The sequence below is a fragment of the Ictalurus punctatus genome, chromosome 9 (genome assembly GCF_001660625.3).
Source record: "Ictalurus punctatus breed USDA103 chromosome 9, Coco_2.0, whole genome shotgun sequence".
NCBI classification, from domain to species: Eukaryota; Metazoa; Chordata; class Actinopteri; order Siluriformes; family Ictaluridae; genus Ictalurus; species Ictalurus punctatus.
In genome coordinates, this window is record NC_030424.2 from 2334949 (window position 1) to 2355000 (window position 20052).

At 43.9% G+C, this 20052-nt stretch overlaps 1 protein-coding gene across 6 annotated transcripts in view; it reads left to right on the forward strand.

Moving 5' to 3' along the window:
• adck1 (aarF domain containing kinase 1) overlaps positions 1–20052 on the forward strand; it is a 96476-nt gene that overhangs the window by 55489 nt on the left and 20935 nt on the right. For 5 of the 6 annotated variants that reach the window (XM_053682528.1, XM_017476628.3, XM_017476627.3 and 2 more), the window contains 3 exons: positions 1205–1321; positions 16476–16625; positions 17604–17801. In XM_053682528.1, coding sequence (XP_053538503.1) covers positions 1205–1321; positions 16476–16625; positions 17604–17801 — 465 coding nt within the window. The remainder of the gene's footprint in view (positions 1–1204; positions 1322–16475; positions 16626–17603; positions 17802–20052) is intronic. The other variant, XM_017476630.3, reaches the window with a different exon arrangement.

Sequence of the window (20052 nt, forward strand, 5' to 3'; positions counted from 1 at the left end):
CCTGCTCCACACGGAAACCCCAACGCGCACACTGTCTCAGTGAATAAATCCTTTCCTCTCGCTCTCTCTCTCTCTCTCTCTCTCTCTCTCTCTCTCTCTCTCTCTCTCTCTCTCTCGCTCTCTCTCCTTCTTATTTCTCTCTCGCCTTCTTGTTTTCCTCTGCTCCCTCTCTTCTCTTATCCGTCCCTGTCTTGTTCCTCTCGTACTTGTTTTCTTCTCTCTCGGTCCATTATATTTAAATTCAGTGAGGCGCTAAAGAAAGAAGTGCAAAAAAAAAAAAAAAAAGAGTGCAGCTGTTATTTTTGTAAAATGGAGCCAGGAAGAAACACCCAAGTGACAGGGTGATATTTTTTTTACCCGGCGTTCCGACTGTCGGTTATTTATTTCACTAAAATGTAGTAAATTACAGCGACAGGAAGCAGAGCAGTGGGGCGGTGTGAAGTGGGCGGGGCTGGGTGATGCAATCAAGTTAACGTTTTTGCAAATGTGATGTGTATTATTATTATTATTATTATTAGTAGTAGTAGTAGTTGTTTAAATTCCTGTAATATATATATATATTTAATATAATACTGTTTCATAGAGATAATTAATAACATTTAAAGTAATATAGAAACACGTACAGTCTTATAAAAATAATATAACACACTGAGTATCTATTATCTAAATGGGGGGATTTTTAACGAGCGTTTGGCAACTTGGTGCGTACAGGGTTAACTGGTCTAAATGTACAGGTTTTTTTGGTTGATTTTTTTGCTATTTGATTAAAGAACATCATCTTTTTTGCCCTGCGGTGTTTCAGTTGTCCATTTTGCATGCACAGGAAGGGAAATGACTCTCAGCAGGACTGAATTTCTGACTCTGATGTCGAGAAACCCTCAGGATCACCTCTACTTTAATTCATGCATCCCTGTTGGCCTCATGCGCTCGTTTTTGTCTCGCAGATTCTCCGCATTCAAAATCACGACAGAAGCTGGAGTATTGAAGCAGTCGGAATAAAACAAAAACAACAACAAATAAACCCCCCAATACAATCCGTTAATTAATCTGCCAGTCAGATCAGCAGGATGAGAAGCAGGAATTATGGCGGAGATCAGCAGTGTATGTTCGAGTCCTGCCGCTTCCGTGAATCGGTTACGTTTCCTTCAGGTCCTGAAATGTCACTGTCGTCTTTTTTTTGTTTGTTTGTTTCTGTTTGTTTCAGGTACCGAAGATCCACTGGGACCTTTCGACCAAGCGTGTCCTGACCATGGAATTTGTAGACGGGGGGCAGGTGAACGACCGCGAGTACATGGTGGCGCACGGAATAAACGTGAACGAGGTGAGGGAACCCTACGCGTCACGAACGAACCCTCGGGCTTCCGCGCGTACGTTTCTAACCGCCTCGTGTCGTTAGAAAAAGCGTTCGTTTTCGAGAATAAGAAGTGCTCGTGAGTATCAACGGATCATTAACGAGTCACGTTTGTAAAACAGCGCGACGTGCCGAGGGATTTTTCTCTCCGTGTCGCCCGCTCGGTTTTATTTTCTCTCTCTACTTAAGTTTCAAAAAAGTGGGGGAGGTTCCTCGTATTCAGAGCCGGGTCACGCGGCCGCTTACGTTAAGCCGCTCCTTTCAAACGATAAAAATCACCTGCGTGTAGGTCACGCCTTCGAGGTTGCCAGATTTTTCTTCAGTAGAACTTTTAAGCCTTTAAGCTTGAAAAAAAATAAAATAAAATAGAAAATGCAGACCGAAGATCGAAATGTTTGTTTTTTGTTTTTTTCTTCTCTTGAAGATCTCGAAGCCTTTTATTTTATTTTTTTTTATCTGTGAAGTGGACGTACAGCCTGACCTGACAGGAAATGGTATCGAGAATCACAGAGAAATGTTTAATAACGCGATAACAGACGAAGTCTAATATCTCCGACCGAGCTGATGGCGCGAGAAGATACGACCCAAATAACACGATGCAGGTGTGCCGAAGCCGGCGAATATTACACGTGTCCCACGTCCTCTACGTTACACAAATGACGTATGGCGCCAAGCGTAACTACATTACGCCGCGTGTCGAAGCTCGGAAAAATACGACCGGGAACGCTTCCTCGCCAGGACGCCGTGCTTATTTTATAGATCGTCCCGGGACGCAGCATTAATCACCGGAACAGAATGACTAATGAGTCTCGTGTTCTTCGTGAATGCGCACTACGGGTTGTGTTTTGTTTCACGTAGGAAACCAGTACGCTTTGTGTAAATGGACAAAATCCTGAGCGGCGTAAACGCAACGTCTGTATCATAATACGCTCGTTTAATCCTCACGTTGCACGTGCGACGAGATCCCCATGCGTTCGTGCGTTGTGGATAAGTTTTTAAACCTTTCCCACACTGATCAATGCACAAAAGTGTCATGTTTGGAGAGAGGACGTTCACGAGAACGATCCCGAGAGTCGAGTACGGAGGTGGGAGCACCGTGATACGGGGGTGATTCTCTACAGGCGTCACACGTCACCGAAGGAAACGTGAACGAAGTGTATCAGATTAGATGGATTATAGCAGCGTTTAATCTCGCTAGCCGACGTTTCGACGAGATGGCAAATCTAAACGTCCCTATTGAAGGAACGGATCATCATTAGCATTAACGTATGCTAATGTATGCTAATGTATGCTAAATTAAAGTGGATACTGTATATGGACAGGAAGTATTATCGCGTAACAAAACAAAAGCAGTCGGAACGCGTTTTCCTCTCGCTCCGTTCAGCTCACTTCACTGCTCCACCCGGAGAAAACCGTCGAGACGGGGAAACAGATTCGGAGGAGAGGCGCGCAGACGCCTCGATCCGTCGGAGAGAGTGAGAGCGAGAGAACGAGAGAGAGAGTACACGGGGACGGCAGACGCGTCTCATGAGTTCCGTTCTGTCCGTTCTCAGACATCCTGTGAGGGTGAGAACACTACGTGGTGTTCCGTTACAGGAAAGCAATCAACAGCGGAGTGGCGTGACGACGCGAGGTTAAAGGTTACGGATCCGGAGCGACTGCCAAAGCTACCGTTGTAGGAAACGAATCAACGCCTCGTGAGAACGTGACGATTATGACTCCGCCCCGTCCGTCTTACTGCGGGAAAGTGCATGAAAAGCATGTATTACGTTCGCCTCGGATGCCAGCGGAATAATAAAGATGAAGGCGCGTCGGTCACCATCGGTGTCCACCGTGTCCTGTGTGCCCTTTACCACACTCGGTGCAGTTCTCATTAGTAATGTCCAGCTTATTCAGCGCAGTACATAAAGGGAACACTGTAGCCATGCGCGTTATCAGGCCTGGAGAGCGGCCCGGGCATTAGCCAATGATCAGCAGAGTTATTAGACAGCTGATGAGATAGATATGGAACCTAATAAATGACAGAGTCCTCCTTTGAAAATGGATAGAATTATTAACCGGCTGTGGCATCTCGGAGCCGCCGCGTGGGAGCTGGCGTGTAAGTAATCAAAAGATTGATGATGGTCGAAATAGACTTTTCTCTTTTCGCTTCGCCGCCGTGCTCGGAATGTGTGAGTGGGTGTTTTTTTTTTTTTTTTTTTTTCTTTTCATCTCATCCAGAAAAGAAAGAAAGAAAAAAAAACCTTTAAAAAGGTTTCCGTGTGTTTCAAATAAAATTTGCAAAAGCAGGTGTTTATTAGTGTCCACATCACCACTGAGGTCTGAACTGTTGTGGGTTTTTAAACAGATTATGAAAATAAAATAATAACACTTTTTTATTTCTTATTGTTTATTAATGAATCATTTATTATTTATAATTCTTTTTCATTCTTGTTTTTTGTGTACAGTGACATAAAGTAGACACGTTTTTTTTGCTGCTGCTGTTGTTGTTCCAGTTCTTGTTGTTGTTGTTCCAATTCTTGTTGTTGTTGCTGCCATTGTTTTTGCTGTTTTTAGTGTTGCTGTTGTCACTGTTGTTATTAATGTTGCTGTTGTGTTACTGTTATTATTATTGTTGTTGTTTTTGTTGTTGTTGATGTTCTTGTTACTGTTGTTGTTTACTGTTGTTAATGTTGTTGCTGCTGCTGTTCTTGTTGTTCTTGTTATTACTGTTGTTGTTGTAAATGCTGCTGCTGTTCTTGTTGCCGTTGTTGTTTACTGTTGTAAATGTTGTTCTTGTTGTTCTTCTTGTCACTGTTGTTGTGTTGCTGTTGTTTACTGTTGTAAATGTTGTTGCTGCTGATGTTATTGTTGTTATTGCTATTGTTGCTGTTGCTGCTGTTGTTGTTACTGTTGTTGTTTACTGTTGTAAATGTTGCTGCTCCTGTTCTTGTTGTTATTGCCGTTGTTGTTGCTGCTGTTATTATTGTTGTTGTTGCTGCTGTTGTTGTTACTGTTGTTGTTTACTGTTGTAAATGTTGCTGCTCCTGTTCTTGTTGTTCTTGTTGTCACTGTTGTTGTTGTTGTCACTGTTGTTGTTGTTACTGTTGTTTACTGTTGTAAATGTTGCTGCTGCTGTTCTTGTTGTTCTTGTTGTCACTGTTGTTGTTGTCACTGTTGTTGTTGTTACTGTTGTTTACTGTTGTAAATGTTGCTGCTGCTGTTCTTGTTGTTCTTGTTGTCACTGTTGTTGTTGTCACTGTTGTTGTTGTTGCTGTTGTTTACTGTTGTAAATGTTGCTGCTGCTGTTCTTATTGTTCTTGTTGTCACTGTTGTTGTTGTCACTGTTGTTGTTGTTACTGTTGTTTACTGTTGTAAATGTTGCTGCTACTTCTGTTGTTATTGTTGTTGCTGCTGTTCTTGTTGTTGTTCTTGTTGTCACTTTTGTTGTTGTTGCTATTGTTTACTGTTGTAAATGTTGCTGCTACTTCTGTTATTGTTGTTGCTGCTGCTGTTCTTGTTGTTGTTCTTGTTGTCACTGTTGTTGATGCTGTTGTTTACTGTTGTAAATGCTGCTGTTATTGTTGTTATTGCCATTGTTGTTGCTGCTGTTATTATTGTTGTTGCTGCTGTTGTTGTTACTGTTGTTGTTTACTGTTGTAAATGTTGCTGCTACTTCTGTTGTTATTGTTGTTGCTGCTGTTCTTGTTGTTGTTCTTGTTGTCACTTTTGTTGTTGTTGCTATTGTTCACTGTTGTAAATGCTGCTGTTATTGTTGTTATTGCCGTTGTTGTTGCTGCTGTTGTTATTGTTGCTGCTGCTGTTTTTTTGTCGCTGTTGTTGTCGTTCTTCTTCTTTTTCTTCTTCACTGATCAGGTTGAGCTTTGAACCACTGATGCCTCGTAACCCTCCTTTCACTCTAGCACACTTATCTTCCCCTCAGCGACGTGCTTCCTCTCCAGTGTTGACTGATGAGCGCAAAAGTTTGCACACCCTCAGGGCAGAATGTCGATTCATAGCAGGAAGATAAACCGCGCTGCCTCGATCAGTCGGGGTCTCTTTCGGGAGCCCGACCCGGGAGATCACCCGGGAGACCGGCGTGCCGAGAAGTCGCGAAGAGGCACGGCTTCGTAGTATCGCGCCGTGTAATCCCACGCCAGGACTAACACAAAGCGATCGGTGACACGGCGACGTTTTCTGTAAGCAGACGTTTATTTCCCGTTTATGGGAGGAGTCTCCGGTGCGAGTCCTTTGTAACGGTCACAGGTAACGCTGTAACGTTATGCTTTTCGGCATCGTCACACTCGACTGTAAATCTGTACCTTTGTATCCCGGTGTCCTGCATGTTTTCACACACGCACACCCTGATCCACTCGGGGACTTGCCTCGTCTCGTAAAACGATCGCTGAGAGTTATTCGTCTCGTAACGATACGAATAATAGGCGTTAGATAAGGAGAGTCCTCACGGCTTAAAATAGATCTGCGCTAAATCTTTCCTAGCTCTAAATTTTCAATGAAGCCGTCCTTAAAACGCGAGATTTTACAGCTGTCCTTGGCTCCGACCGACTCCGAGACACTAAACTTAAGCAGGCTACGTTCTGCTTGTAAAGTTCCCTTGCTTTGTTGTGACCGAGAAAATTAATCTGCAGTAATAGCCTTGGCTGGGAGGTCACGCAGGGCGAGCCACACACACACACACACACACACACACACACACACGCACACACACACGGAGTAATGCCTCTCTGTCTGGTGTACAGGTGTGCAGTGTCGGTGTGTAAATGCGGGACGGTGTGTGTTCAGTGTCTGTCACAAACACACACTCGGAGGATGATTCATGTACCTGAGAGGGAATGATGTTAACCTCCCACAGAGCCGTTTTATTCAGTCTTTCTCTCTTTCCTCTCTGCTCTCGTCTTTCTCTCTCTCTCTCTCTCTCTCTCTCTCTCTCTCTTTTTATCGTAGGATCGTTCCACCCATTGACCCGGAAGTGCAAACACACCACGACCCCCGCAGATCTAGAAAGACTTTCTTAGGAAATCTTTTTCGCTTCGTTCCGAAGCGTGCGATGAAAAACGGGTACGTTTTGTCGTCTCCATCTTTTTCGACATGAACTCCAAATGGGAAGGGGCGGTCCTTATTGACGCGCTCGTTCCTGATCGCCTAGTGAAAAAGGAAAGAAAAAAAAGAGGAAAAAAAAAACCCCACACGGAATATTAGCGTGTAGGGACGAGGACGTCCTTTCGACGGACGAAATCTGGCGTGCGTAGAAATCACGAAAACCCCAGCGCAGGGAGCGCGGAGCCGGTGTTTGTTCATTTATTTCACCCCCAAGTAGCAGACTCCCAAAGAGAGATGCTTTTTTCTAAACCGGACTCGACATCACTTACGCTACGCGACGCCGACCCTCGGCGTTTTTCCCTCCCTGCGGCTCTTCCTCAAAGCACACGCGGAACCTAATTCCCACGAAGTACTTTTTTTTTTTCGATACCGGTCACCGCGTGCGCAGTCGATCACATCAGAGTCTTTACGACGTGAGCCTGTGAGGATCGGTGCTCCTGTACGACACGTCCTCGCGCGTCACCGTCAAGCGTGATGACGGAGACGCGGATGCGTCTGACAGCGAGGAATAGACGGGCAGTTAGGGAACGCTCTCGCTCCTTTCGCGTACACAGCACCACCCAGATGAGTGTTTTGGCCGCGCCGAATGACAAATGGAATAGATGTAATTAATAGCCATTAGGAAAGGCAGGCGTCTCTTTGAGATAATTTGTTTGCCGTGCGTGTCGGCGGCTCGCGGTGCCGCGCGCTGATTAATGGGAAGCGCGGCTGCAGCTGGCCTCGACGACGCGCCCGCTTGTTGTTTTACATTAGCGGTGTGTAATGGAGGGGTTTTGTAAGATATTCAGTGCTGCAGGTATTCAGTCTTGTTTCTTCTCCTCTGTGCTAGTTTCCCAGCTGGTCAATAATACAGTGTGTAATTCTGATTATTAACACCTTTTTTTTTTTCTCTTTACCCCCCCAGCGTTAAGGTGTTAGGACGGGCCACGCCTCGTGCCAAACACTTGTCAGAAAGGCTCGCGGTTGTCAGTATTTAGGTCAAACAGAGCCGTCCTAACGGGAAATCCCAGCTGACAAGCGCAGCCGAGGTGAGATATTAGAGGAGACAGCTTGCCTGAGACGAGATGACATGCGGACAGATTGAAACAAACACTCTTCCGAGTGCCTGAAACTCAGCGCAGGCTATTAACACAGCTCCCTCTTTCAGACGGTACGGTACACGTTCCGATACGTAGCATACCGAGGTGCAACGGTACGATAACACGCAGCCTATTGAGGCGTAACGATGTGATGATACGTAGCATATCGAGACGTGACCGTGCCATACGCGTTTCGGTACGTAGCCTATCGAGGCGTGGCGACGCGCTACGCATTTCCGATACGTACTGTCGGTACGTCGCGGTTCGACGGTACGATATGTGTGTCGATACACATGTTTGAGGGATGTAAGGATATGACGGACACGACAGTATGTAGTATATCAGGGCGTAACAGTACGGCGTATCGTACCGTATCGATTCGAACGCTCTCTCGTTCTCTCGCGTAATCAAGTAGTCAGTGCGTCATAACATGGTGCTTCTATTACAAGACGCGTGATAAACATCGGGACCTAATCAAGCCCACGCGCCGTCCTCTGATAAAGTAGCTCGCGCTTTATCTGGAATATCTGGTGTACTAGCATATCAGATCGGCCTACAGCAATCAGCTGGAAGATCCCTCCAGATCTTTAAGATCCGTCGGACGTAAGCAGTCGGTCTTCCCGGCGAGAGAACGTTACAGTGTGCTCGACGTGTTTTTTTTTTTTTACGTACTAGCTATGTTTATCCTCTAGCCAGATGTCCCGCAGAGTGGAGAACCACTATATCGCGGTTGAGAGAGATCAGGATGTCACACGAGGGAGCGTATATCGAACGGTCGGGTTTTGATGGAAATATCAGCCCTACTCCTATCACTTCTACTCCCGACCTCTAAACGCCACGGTCCGTACGCGAAACAGAAAGGGCGGCCCGTCTCAGACGGGGTAGAAAGCCGACGAAAAGGCATCGTCTGGGTGTGTCTGGAGGAGATGGAGTATCCTCACGACCCACGCGCCCGTATCTCCCGCTCAGATCTGCCAGTTCAGCCGCTCACGTGCCAACCTTGGAGCGCGTCTGATTAGATTCAGTGTCGCGCTCCGGTAAAAGCCTTTCTCTCGGTCGTGCCGGGATCGATCAGAACGCAAACTGGCCAGATTACGACAGGAAGGCTCGAATCAATCGACTTTTTTTTTTGGGGGGGGGGGGGGGGGGTAGTTAAAGCCCATGACAGTGACTTTATACTGCGTGTAAATAATCCCACTGAAACAGAGAGAAGGCCCGACAGCCTTATAAATGTGTTTTTTTTTTTTCCCCCCTCCCCGAAGAAACAGGTGCTTCCTGATTACAGCTTAGTTAAATAAATAAATAAATAAATAAATAAATAAATAAATCCTCCGAGTGACATCTAACCACCGCTTCAGACCAAACCTCACGCTGGGTGAAGCTCCAGTTCGGTTAAGAAGCTGAGGATCGACAGGAGTCTGAGCGAACGAGGGAGAAATGGAGAAAGAACGGGAACGTTTAACGGGAATAAATGTTTGTGGCTTTCACAGAGAGCGAGAAAAACAAAACAACAACAACAACATTTCATAATCTTAATAAAGATACATAATCACAGTTTTTTTTAGATGAAAGCCTATCCAATTAAACATTAACCATCAGCTGTTAACCGTTTCATCGCCCGGCTTAATATTTATTATTAATATCCTGTTTATCTTTATGGGTGTTGTTTTAGATTTTAATCGTCCCACGATGTTGCGCTGTGTAACTATAAACGGATAAAAAGTACGACGTTCTGTATTTAGTCGTTTTTCCAGGAGAGGAATAAAGCAGTTTGAGAGCGCTCGGGGCGGTAACCGTGACGCCGCATCATCACGCCACGCCATCGTTGATTATTTTCCTCTGACGGCGTGACGCTGAGGGGCGCGTGAAGCCGGGTATCGCTAAAGCGTATCGCTGAGGTTTATCATTCCGGGTGTTTTTATGGCTTTCGCGATTTCCGTTGGAATCATGTGTTGTTGTTGTGGGTTTTTTGTAGATTTCCCCCCAGTGGTTGTAAGTAAAGGTCTGATTTTGGCGTTTTATACCCTGCTGCGAGACCGAAGCGGAGCGCAGGTGCGCACGTTCACGCATGACCTGCACTTCCTGCTTTTCCGCAGAGATCGCGGCGTTCTGCCGGGTCCGGCCGGCCGAGCGAAAGCGAGAGAGCAACTTTGTTATAATCCGCTTTTGTGGACTGAACGTCGTCCTCGACACAACAGCCCCGATCTGCGCTCGGGTGACGGAGGAGAGGCGGATGGTGAGAGAGCGCTTTTATCCCGTGTAGCAGGCCGCAGCGGGTGTAATTGCATCGTCCTCTTCGCAAAAAATTCAATCTGCCGCGATGGAGCGTGGCCAGCTGTGTTCAGGTAGAGCGCCGAGAAATGATGTGCTGTAGCACCAGGTGGCTGTTTCCAACAGAGTCGCACTCTCTCACGCTCTCACACACACTCACACACACTCTCACACGCTCTCTCTTTCTGTCTCTCTCTTTGTGACACACTTTCTGCACTAATGGTGTGTCAGACTGTTGCTCTGGTGGATTATACTGATACCCAGCGCTCTCTCTTCTCTTTTTCTTCCTTCTCTTCTTTTCTTCTCTTCTTCTTTATTCTCTTCTCTTCTTCTTTATTCTCTTCTCTTCTTTATTTTCTTCTCCTCTTCTTTATTCTCTTCTCTTCTTCTTTATTTTCTTTGCTTCTTCTCTTCTTTATTCTCTTCTCTACTTTTTTATTCTCTTCTCCTCTTTATTTTCTTCTTTATTCTCTTCTTTATTTTCATCTCTTCTCCTTTATTCCCTTCTCTTCTTCTTTATTTTCTTTGCTTCTTCTCTTCTTTATTCTCTTCTCTTCTTTATTTTCTTCTTTATTTTCTTCTTTATTCTCTTCTCTACTTTTTTATTCTCTTCTCTTCTTCTTCATTTTCTTCTCTTCTTCTTTATTCTCTTCTCTTCTTTATTTTCTTCTTTATTCTCTTCTCTTCTTTATTTTCTTCTTTATTCTCTTCTCTTCTTTATTTTCTTCTTTATTCTCTTCTCTTCTTTATTTTCTTCTTTATTCTCTTCTCTTCTTTATTTTCTTTGCTTCCTTCTCTTCTTTATTCTCTTCTCTTCTTTATTTCTTTATTTTCTTTGGTTCTTCTCTTCTTTATTCTCGTCTCTACTTCTTTATTCTCTTCTCTTCTTTATTTTCTTTGGTTCTTCTCTTCTTTCTTCTCTTCTTCTTTATTTTCTTCTCTTCTCTTCTTTATTTTCTTCTCTTCTCCTTTCTTCTCTTCCCTTTCTTTCTCTCCTCCTCTCTTCTCTTTTTTTTTGTCTCCTTTACTCTCTTTTCTTCTCCTCTCCTTTTATCTTCTTCTTTTTGTCTCCTTTATTCGTTTTCTCTTCTCCCTTTATTCTCTTCTTGTCTTCTTTCTTCGTTATTTTTCGGTCTCCTTTATCTTCTCCTCTCCTCCACAGTAACGTCGGGTCATAACGGAGCGACAGACGAAGCTGTGCTCTTCTTCTTCCTCTTCTTCTTCTTCTCCTCCTTCACTTTTCTGCGCTGGCTATTTTTAGCTCGCCGCTGAAAGGAAGTGTCCTGTGCCTGTTCCCGTCGCTATCTCTCTCTCTCTCTCTCTCTCTCTCTCTCTGTGCAGTGTAGTGTGTGTGTGTGTGTGTGTGTGCGTGTGCGCGTGCCACACGTATGTGGATGTACGTACACGTCCGTGAACGCAGCGTGCTTCATTAGCACGCACTCGGCCGTTAAAGGCCGCTAGTTTCTCACTGTACACACAATGTAATTTGGCGAGTGTGTGTGTGTGTGTGTGTGTTTGTGTGTGTGTGTGTGTGTGTGTGTGTGTCGCTGCTTTGGTATGCGGAGCCAGCAGACTTGTCAGAGTGTACAGATCATCCGTCGAGGAAACGGACTCACCAGCCTGGCGAAATGGGACAGAAAGCATGATTTATTCCGTACATGCACACGCTGACTCACTCCACAGCCACTGCAGACTCCGAGCCGGCGACAGACGAGCGAAAGATCCCGGAAAACTCACGACGGAGGGAAGGAAAGCGGGAAGGATGAGTGGAGCGGCGGATGGAGAAGCCCTTTGTCACGAGCTAATTTCGCACTTCATTGACGCGCCCTCTAATCAGTGGCAAATATTTGCTGTTGCGGTGTAGCGTGTGTGTGTGTGTGTGTGTGTGTGTGTGTGTGTGTGTGTGTAGCGTATGGCCGATGGAGAACCACGTGGAACCTAAACGTGCTCATTCTTGGTAGAAATACCTCACACACCGGCTCACGTAAACAAACAACCGTGGTCACAAAGCACGGAACATGCAGACTAGGGGCGTCTAGACGAGACCGTTAGAACAAGCGTGACCAGACGCTGAAAAACTAGAACTGTAGATAGTGGTTCTACGAGACACAGGTGAGAGCGCTCGAGACATGTGATGTGCCGGGGCACCTGGGTAATGTAGTTCTGTGCCTCTTTGGTGCTGCCATGACTCTTGAACACCACTTGACACCAGCCCACTGATATTGCGTCGTAAGCGGTCGCATCCAAATAGTCATATCTGTACCTGTATGTAGATCTAAACCCGGAGTAGGCGTGGCCTATAGATAAAAACCGTTCAGCCGTTATGTATTGCTACAGAACAAATTCCGAAGCGCGGTGGTGGTAGTGTGTTTAAACAAACAAGCCCGAGCAAACAAAGATTTCCATGATTGCAGCCATTTGTCTTGTCTTCAGACAGCAGGTTGATTTTTGTACTCGTTTCCTATTAATCTGCCGTTCGCGTCTCCGTGAGGCAGCGTCTCCTTCATCGAGACGTCTGACTGCTCTTTCTCTCTCTCTCTCTCTCTCTCTCTCTCTCTCTCTCCAAGGACGTTGTTGATGAGGTCCTTTAAAGCCGCATTCCAGAGTGTTTATTTGCATACTAAAACTCGTCTCGCAGCCTCCGCATGCTCAATCAGGCCTTCGGGCTTCTTCCGCCGTCCCAGCATGCATCGCTGAGCTCTCCGAGGTTACCATGGGGATTTGAGGACAGCCGAGTAACTCTGCATGCGCTCTTATGACACGGCACCTGATTCGGTCGTGACCGTAGCAGCGAGGTGTACATGTATGTGGCACTGAAGTGTTCGAGCGGTCATGTGACGTGTAACCGTGGCACTGAGAGTTCAATCATTAAAGGTGCGCTAGGCGTTTTAAAGTAAAAAAAAAAAAAAAGTCTCACTTGTACAATTAACCTGGAGAAATAACGTCCGAGTGTGTTACGTGGCTGAGAACGCTCGTGTGGAAATCTGCGTTACGTTCCCGGGTGCTGGTTTGTGTTTGGATGGGAATCTTGTCAGTCATTTTCTAGACACGCCCCCTCCCAGACCCCAACCCCAACGCGGGCGCTGCTTTTCCAAGATGTGTTACCGGTGAAATGAATCCGGACGCAGAACTGCTGGATTTTGCGTCCGTAAAGCAGCTTTGAAGCAGTCGTGCGCTGTGATCGTTTAGCACGCGATGCTAATAATGCTAATCCCAGAGCTTAAACCTCAAAAGAAAGAAATAACAGCACAAGCGCTCGTGATCATCCGGTAGATCAGAGTGAGCTAAATGATGTGTGTTAACGCTATGATACAGTCTTACGGCATGGCTTTTAAGCAATATAATGGTGTGTCGTTTAGCTAGCGGTGCTAACGATGCTAACACCCGGGCTTAAAGCTCATGAGAGGTTGTTATGATGGAAAAAGCATTTGGGATCGTTGTCATAAATCAGCGTGAGCCGAATTTCACGTCTTTGTAGCGTTTGAAGCAGCTGAACGGTCTGTCTTTTAGCCGGCGGTGCTAACAGTGACGATGCCGTTCGTCCCAGAGCTTCTTACAAAGGGAAGAGAACGACGCTTATTCTCATGAATCGCAGTCGAACGGCCGCCGGCGCTCAAACACGACTGATGTCACGACGTCAATTCCTCGCGAGCGCTGACTCTATTTGAAGTCTACGTCACTGACACCGGCGACTCCTTCCACAGATTCCGAATCGAATAGCATTCAGTAACATGTAGTAACACGCAGTTATCGAATCGATGCTAATCTATTATTTATTTATTTTTTTTTTTTTAAGCCGGAATGCACTTTATAGTGAACGCAGGTGTTATTTAAACACCGTTTAATAATAAAGACGTTAACATTATTCGTGGTTCATTTATACGGAGTGTGGGGAGAAGGAGAAAGAGAGATTCGGAACTTCAGAGACAGTGCTGCGTCAGTACCTCTCCTGGAAATGCAGCTAATTCTTTGGTAATTCCTGTGTAATTTATCGTGTTGTGCGTCCTGAAAGCAGAAAGCGGCGAGGTTCGAGTGAGTCATGGTTATTTTACATTTTTTTTGAAATGACATAACAGGTCCACCGAGTTCCTCTGTTCAACAAAGTAAATGTGCGTCACCGCTCGATAATTAACTGTGATTCATATTCTCTGCTTTGGCATGGACGTCGCAATAATGCAGCTCTGAGCTGTGTGTGTGTGTGTGTGTGTGTGTGTGTGTGTGTGTGTGTGTGTCGCTCTACGACGTGCTGCCTGTCACACCGGACTCCTCCACACACAATGGAAGTCCCGTGAGTCAGCACAGACGAACCAAGAGAGACATTTCTTTTTTTTTTTTTTTTTCTTCCTTTTCTTCTTTTCCTTCATATTGTTTATTTGAATTCGTTTCGACTTGGCTCTTGGAACAAAGCAGGAAAATTGGAACATGACACCGGATGGAGTGAGTGATGGCTGAAAGGACAGCCTCTTTCGCTCAGACTCCTCCGACATGACATTTCCATACCGTGCTCTACAGTCCCCGTTATTACACACTCTAGAGGAGACGCTTATCGCGGCTTATCTTCGGAGCCGGAGCCGTAGCCGGAGCGTGGGTGGAATAATTGCACCGGGTGTTGTTTCGTAATAAACAACCGCACTCGGTCGCACCCTGTCGCTGTTGCTTCGACGTCCTCCTGTGGAATCGAACACCTCACACGTGTCATTTCACACGTGTTAATAAAACGCTCGGTGCTAATAGACGTCGCCGGGTTCAGTACGGCGTTTTGACTCCGTGACGGTGAACTCGTCCTTGATTCTGATTTGATAGCGTGGAGTGCATTTGTTTTTGTTTTTGTTTGCAGACTTTTTTTTTTTTTTTTTTTAGTAGTTTGGTCAGAAACTCGGAAGAGACGGAATGCGGTATATATGAGGTGCCATGCAGTATGGAAATGTAGAAATTAAATTAGAATGTTTACACTCATCCGTTTATGATGTAGTTCCGGATCAATTTATAATGGGCCGTATTCAGAGCCGATGACTTACAAGTGTAAAAGTTGTGTAAATATTTACAATTTACTCAGGGAAAGTTACCCGTATTCAGAGCCTAGAACTTAAACGTAAAATTACGTAAATATTTACATTTACTCAGGGAAAGTTACCCGTATTCAGAGCCTAGAACTTAAACGTAAAAGTTACGTAAATATTTACATTTACTCAGGGAAAGTTACTCGTATTCAGAGCCAGAAACTTACGGTTGGAAGATATGTAAATATTTACATTTCCTCAGGGAAAGTTACCCGTATTCAGAGCCGAAAACTTAAGCGTAAAAGTTACGTAAATATTTACATTTACTCAGGGAAAGTTACTCGTGTTCAGAGCCAGAAACTTAAGGTTGGAAGATATGTAAATATTTACATTTCCTCAGGGAAAGTTACCCGTATTCAGAGCCGAAAACTTAAGCGTAAAAGTTACGTAAATATTTACATTTACTCAGGGAAAGTTACTCGTATTCAGAGCCTAGAACTTAAACGTAAAATTACGTAAATATTTACATTTACTCAGGGAAAGTTACCCGTATTCAGAGCCTAGAACTTAAACGTAAAAGTTACGTAAATATTTACATTTACTCAGGGAAAGTTACTCGTATTCAGAGCCAGAAACTTACGGTTGGAAGATATGTAAATATTTACATTTCCTCAGGGAAAGTTACCCGTATTCAGAGCCGAAAACTTAAGCGTAAAAGTTACGTAAATATTTACATTTACTCAGGGAAAGTTACCCGTATTCAGAGCCTAGAACTTAAACGTAAAAGTTACGTAAATATTTACAATTTACTCAGGGAAAGTTACTCGTATTCAGAGCCGAAAACTTAAGGTTGGAAGATACGTAAATATTTACATTTAATCAGGGAAAGTTACCCGTATTCAGAGCCGATGACTTACAAGTGTAAAAGTTGTGTAAATATTTACATTTACTCAGGGAAAGTTACCCGTATTCAGAGCCGAAAACTTAAGTGTAAAAGTTGTGTAAATATTTACATTTACTCAGGGAAAGTTACCCGTATTCAGAGCCTAGAACTTAAGTGTAAAAGTTGTGTAAATATTTACATTTACTCAGGGAAAGTTACCCGTATTCAGAGCCGAAAACTTAAGCGTAAAAGTTGTGTAAATATTTACATTTACTCAGGGAAAGTTACCCGTATTCAGAGCCTAGAACTTAAGTGTAAAAGTTGTGTAAATATTTACATTTACTCAGGGAAAGTTACCCGTATTCAGAGCCGAAAACTTAAGCGTAAAAGTTGTGTAAATATTTACATTTCCTCAGGGAAAGTTACCCGTATTCAGAGCCGATGACATAAATCTAAAAGTTCCATCAATTTTTACATTTACTCAGGGAAAGTTCTTCACACTTAGAGCCAGCAGATTAAGCCAAAATGTTAGGTCAGTGTTTACTCTTGGAAAGTTACTCATATTCATAGCTAGTAACTTAACTCTAAAGGCTGCGTCAGTATTTAGGCATGAGGAAAGTTATCTGGCATTTATATTCGATGCACTTCCGGCATTAAATCCTCACTGCATTCGCGTCGCTCGGCTCGAAATACGGCCCAGCGCGCTCCGAGATAAACAACTACACAATGAGTCTGGATTTTAAAGTGACGCGTAACATTCTAACCTTTCTGTCTTTTCCTTCCATCCGCAGGTTTCCAGGAACTTGGGCAAAATGTACAGTGAGATGATATTCGTGAGCGGTTTCGTGCACTGCGACCCTCACCCCGGCAACGTACTGGTGCGCAAGTGCCCGAGAAGCAATAAGACGGAAATTGTTTTACTCGATCACGGCTTGTATCAGGTGAGACATCGTCCGAGCCTCGCCGCTCACAACAAAGCAAATCCGTCCCATATTACAGGCCATTATTCACCGGCTGCCTCTCCGCTCTCAGAGCCTCCGGTGCTGCGGCGGCGTAAAAGCATTTCATTAGAGACAACCTGCAGCTCTGCCATGTGTTTTAGGACAGCACTCCTACACACACACACACACGCTCACGCTGGCTCGCTTGCTAACGGCGACAGAGCGCAGAACCCTGTCCATTTCACATCCCCGTGCAGCATGTGTGTGGGAGCCGTAAATGCATTTGTGAAGATAATTTGGTGATAAATATGCACTACTGATGCTCGTGTATAAAAGAAGCGAGTGTTGGAGAGCTTCTCCACTCGTTCACCTCATAATGGAACCAATTTGCGAGTAATGACTTCAGAGTTTAGCGCTGCTTGGCCCCCGAATGTTAATTCCTGGCTGGAGTGTTATTTTTTTTTTTTTTGTTCACAGTCAGCTTACTGTATGTTGTAGCCATATTAATTAAAGTGTTGGAGTGGTAAAGTGGTGCTATCCTCAAGCTGCATGTTAATGACATTTCGCTCTCTCTCTCTCTTTTTTCTTTCACTCTCTGTTTGTGTCTTGCTCTGTCTCTTTTTCCGTAGCTCTGTGCATTTTCTTTCCCTCTCTATCTCTCTCTCTCTCTCTCTTATCGTATAATATAATTGTGATTTACAGTCTTGCCATGCAGTGGATCTCTGCTGTCGACATTTTTCTGGCCCTGAAATTAGCTCCGCCCCCGGCTGAAATGAAGCTACTCAGCCCCGCCTGTTTTCCTTGACGTTACAGTCCGGCTTATAGGCAGCAGAGGGCGTTAAAACTACAAACCGCTTCTTTAAAGGCTTTAAAGATTTGAAATGGTTTACAAAATGTCACGTATGAGGAAAAATTTCCTCGAGCTTCTTTTCATTTCCGTGCGTCTGTGTTTTTGTTTGTTTTTTTTTTCTGTCCAAGTTGCTGAAGCCTGAGTTTCGGCTGAACTACTGCAGACTGTGGCAGTGTCTCATAAAGGGAGACATGAAGGGTATCGAGCGCTACAGTAGACGTCTGGGGGCGGGAGACCTGTACCCGCTGTTCGCCTGCGTCCTCACGGGCCGCTCCTGGAGCTCGGTCAGCACCGGCATCAGCCAGACCCCTGTCACGAACGCTGAGGTATCGCACGTCCTACACGCAACCTAATCGCGATCTCCAGACATTTTCTGTTGCGCAGCTTGTGAGTCTAAGTGACTTATTTATTAATACTTCGACAACCACGTGCTGTTGTTACCGTTGTTAAGTTGTTCTAGTGGACATCTGCCATTTTGGAAGCGAAGAAGAAGTTTTGTTCCTCCTCGACCCTGCTGTCGGTCTGTCGGAAAGCAGCTGTATCGTATATCAGTTTATCAGATAGTGACTGAAGCCCACCTGTTGGAGTTGGAGCCGCTCTGCCGCCCCGCTGCTCCGAGCGCTAGTGTATGCGAGCGTTAGGGAACGAGTCTCGGGCGGAGGACGAGCGAGCGCCAGGGCCGGAGCTTGCCCTCTGTGGGGGGAGGATGGGCCATCTGTGGACTGTCAGGGACATTTATTTATACATGCGTTACATAAGAGCACTCCGCTACACACACTACACACACTACACAGCACTTCACATCAAGCAGCAAAACGTACAGCGAGTCGTGTGCAGCAATGTTCACGGAATAAAATATCTTTTTGCAGGTTTCAGTCCCGCTCGTTGAATATGTCCTCCCAGATTTAAGGTTATTCAGTCAAGTCTGAGACGCCCGAGAGCTGTTTCCTGCAGGTGGCTTTTATTTGCAGCTTCATTACCCAGAAGGCCTTGCAGAGATAATTATGGCCTGGTCCGTGGCTCCTGGTGTAGGATGTGCTTTTTAGCGAGCCGTGTTCCCTCCCTTCCAGCTTCGCTTTTCTCTCTGTCGAGGCACAGCGTCTTCTCACTAACACGCTCGCACACACGCACACGCACACACACACACGCACACACACACACACACCCTCCCCCTCCCCGCCTCGCTTCCACTCCATCAAATTACCAGGATGTTTTGAAGTAGTCTGGTCTCAGATAATTACAGGCAATTATAAAGGCTGTTTCCAAATGTACAGCTGTGACATGCGCAAAAAAAAAAAAAAAAAGTGAGGCTGTCTCATTTGCATAAGAAAGCAGAGATAAGAACATATTCTATCACATGTGCAGGAAAATGGTGTGTTAAAAACAACAGACAAAGAAAGGAACCCAGTGTGTACTCTGTGTGTGTGTGTGTGTGTGTGTGTGTGTGTGTGTGTGTGTGTGTGTGTGTGTGTGTGTGTGTGTATGTATTATGGGAGGCACTTGCATTCTTTCACATAGTATAATACAAATATAAGACAAAAGCTTAGATTATAGAAAGAAAAAACCTCACCTCAATATAAGCACTAGTCACAGATGTATTTATTTATTTATGTAGTTATTTGTCTGTCGATATAATATAATAATAATGATGATAATAATAATAAAAATAATAATAATAATAATGACGGTGACAACAGCAATAATAATAATAATAATAATAATGACGTGACAACAGCAATAATGATAATAATAATAATAATGATGTGACAACAGCAATAATAATAATAATAATAATAATAATGACGTGACAACAGCAATAATAATAATAATAATAATAATAATGACGTGACAACAGCAATAATAATAATAATAATAATAGTAATAATAATAATAACGACGGTGACAACAGCAATAATAATAATAATAATAATAATAATAATGACGGTGACAACAACAGCAATAATAATGATGATAATAATAATAATAATAATAATAATAATAATAATGTGACAACAGCAATAATAATGATGATGATGATAATAATAATAATAATAATAATAATAATAATAATAATAACAATAACAATAATCATGATAATGATAATAATGACAATGACAACAGAAATAATAATAAATAATAATAATAATAATAATGACGGTGACAACAACAGCAATGATAATAATAATAATAATAATAATAATAATAACAATAACAATAATCATGATAATGATAATAATGACAATGGCAACAGCAATAATAATAAATAATAATAATAATAATAATAATAATAATAATAATAATAATAATGTAAAACCGTCTTATGAAGCCTGGAACAACCTGCAATCCAAAAAAAATTTCATTTCATTATTATTCTTCACAAGACTTTGGTGCGTACAAGCCCAATGTTGTTGTTTTTTCTTTCTTCAGCTCATACATACGGATCAACGCAAAGAAACGTGAACGTGTGGCTGACGATGTACTAAACCTCTGTCTATTAGCAGCGGTAAATTTAGTGTGTGATTTTCTCGCCTCTGGAAACCAGGTGTGAATTAGCAGCAGGTGTGTTTCTCAGAGCGC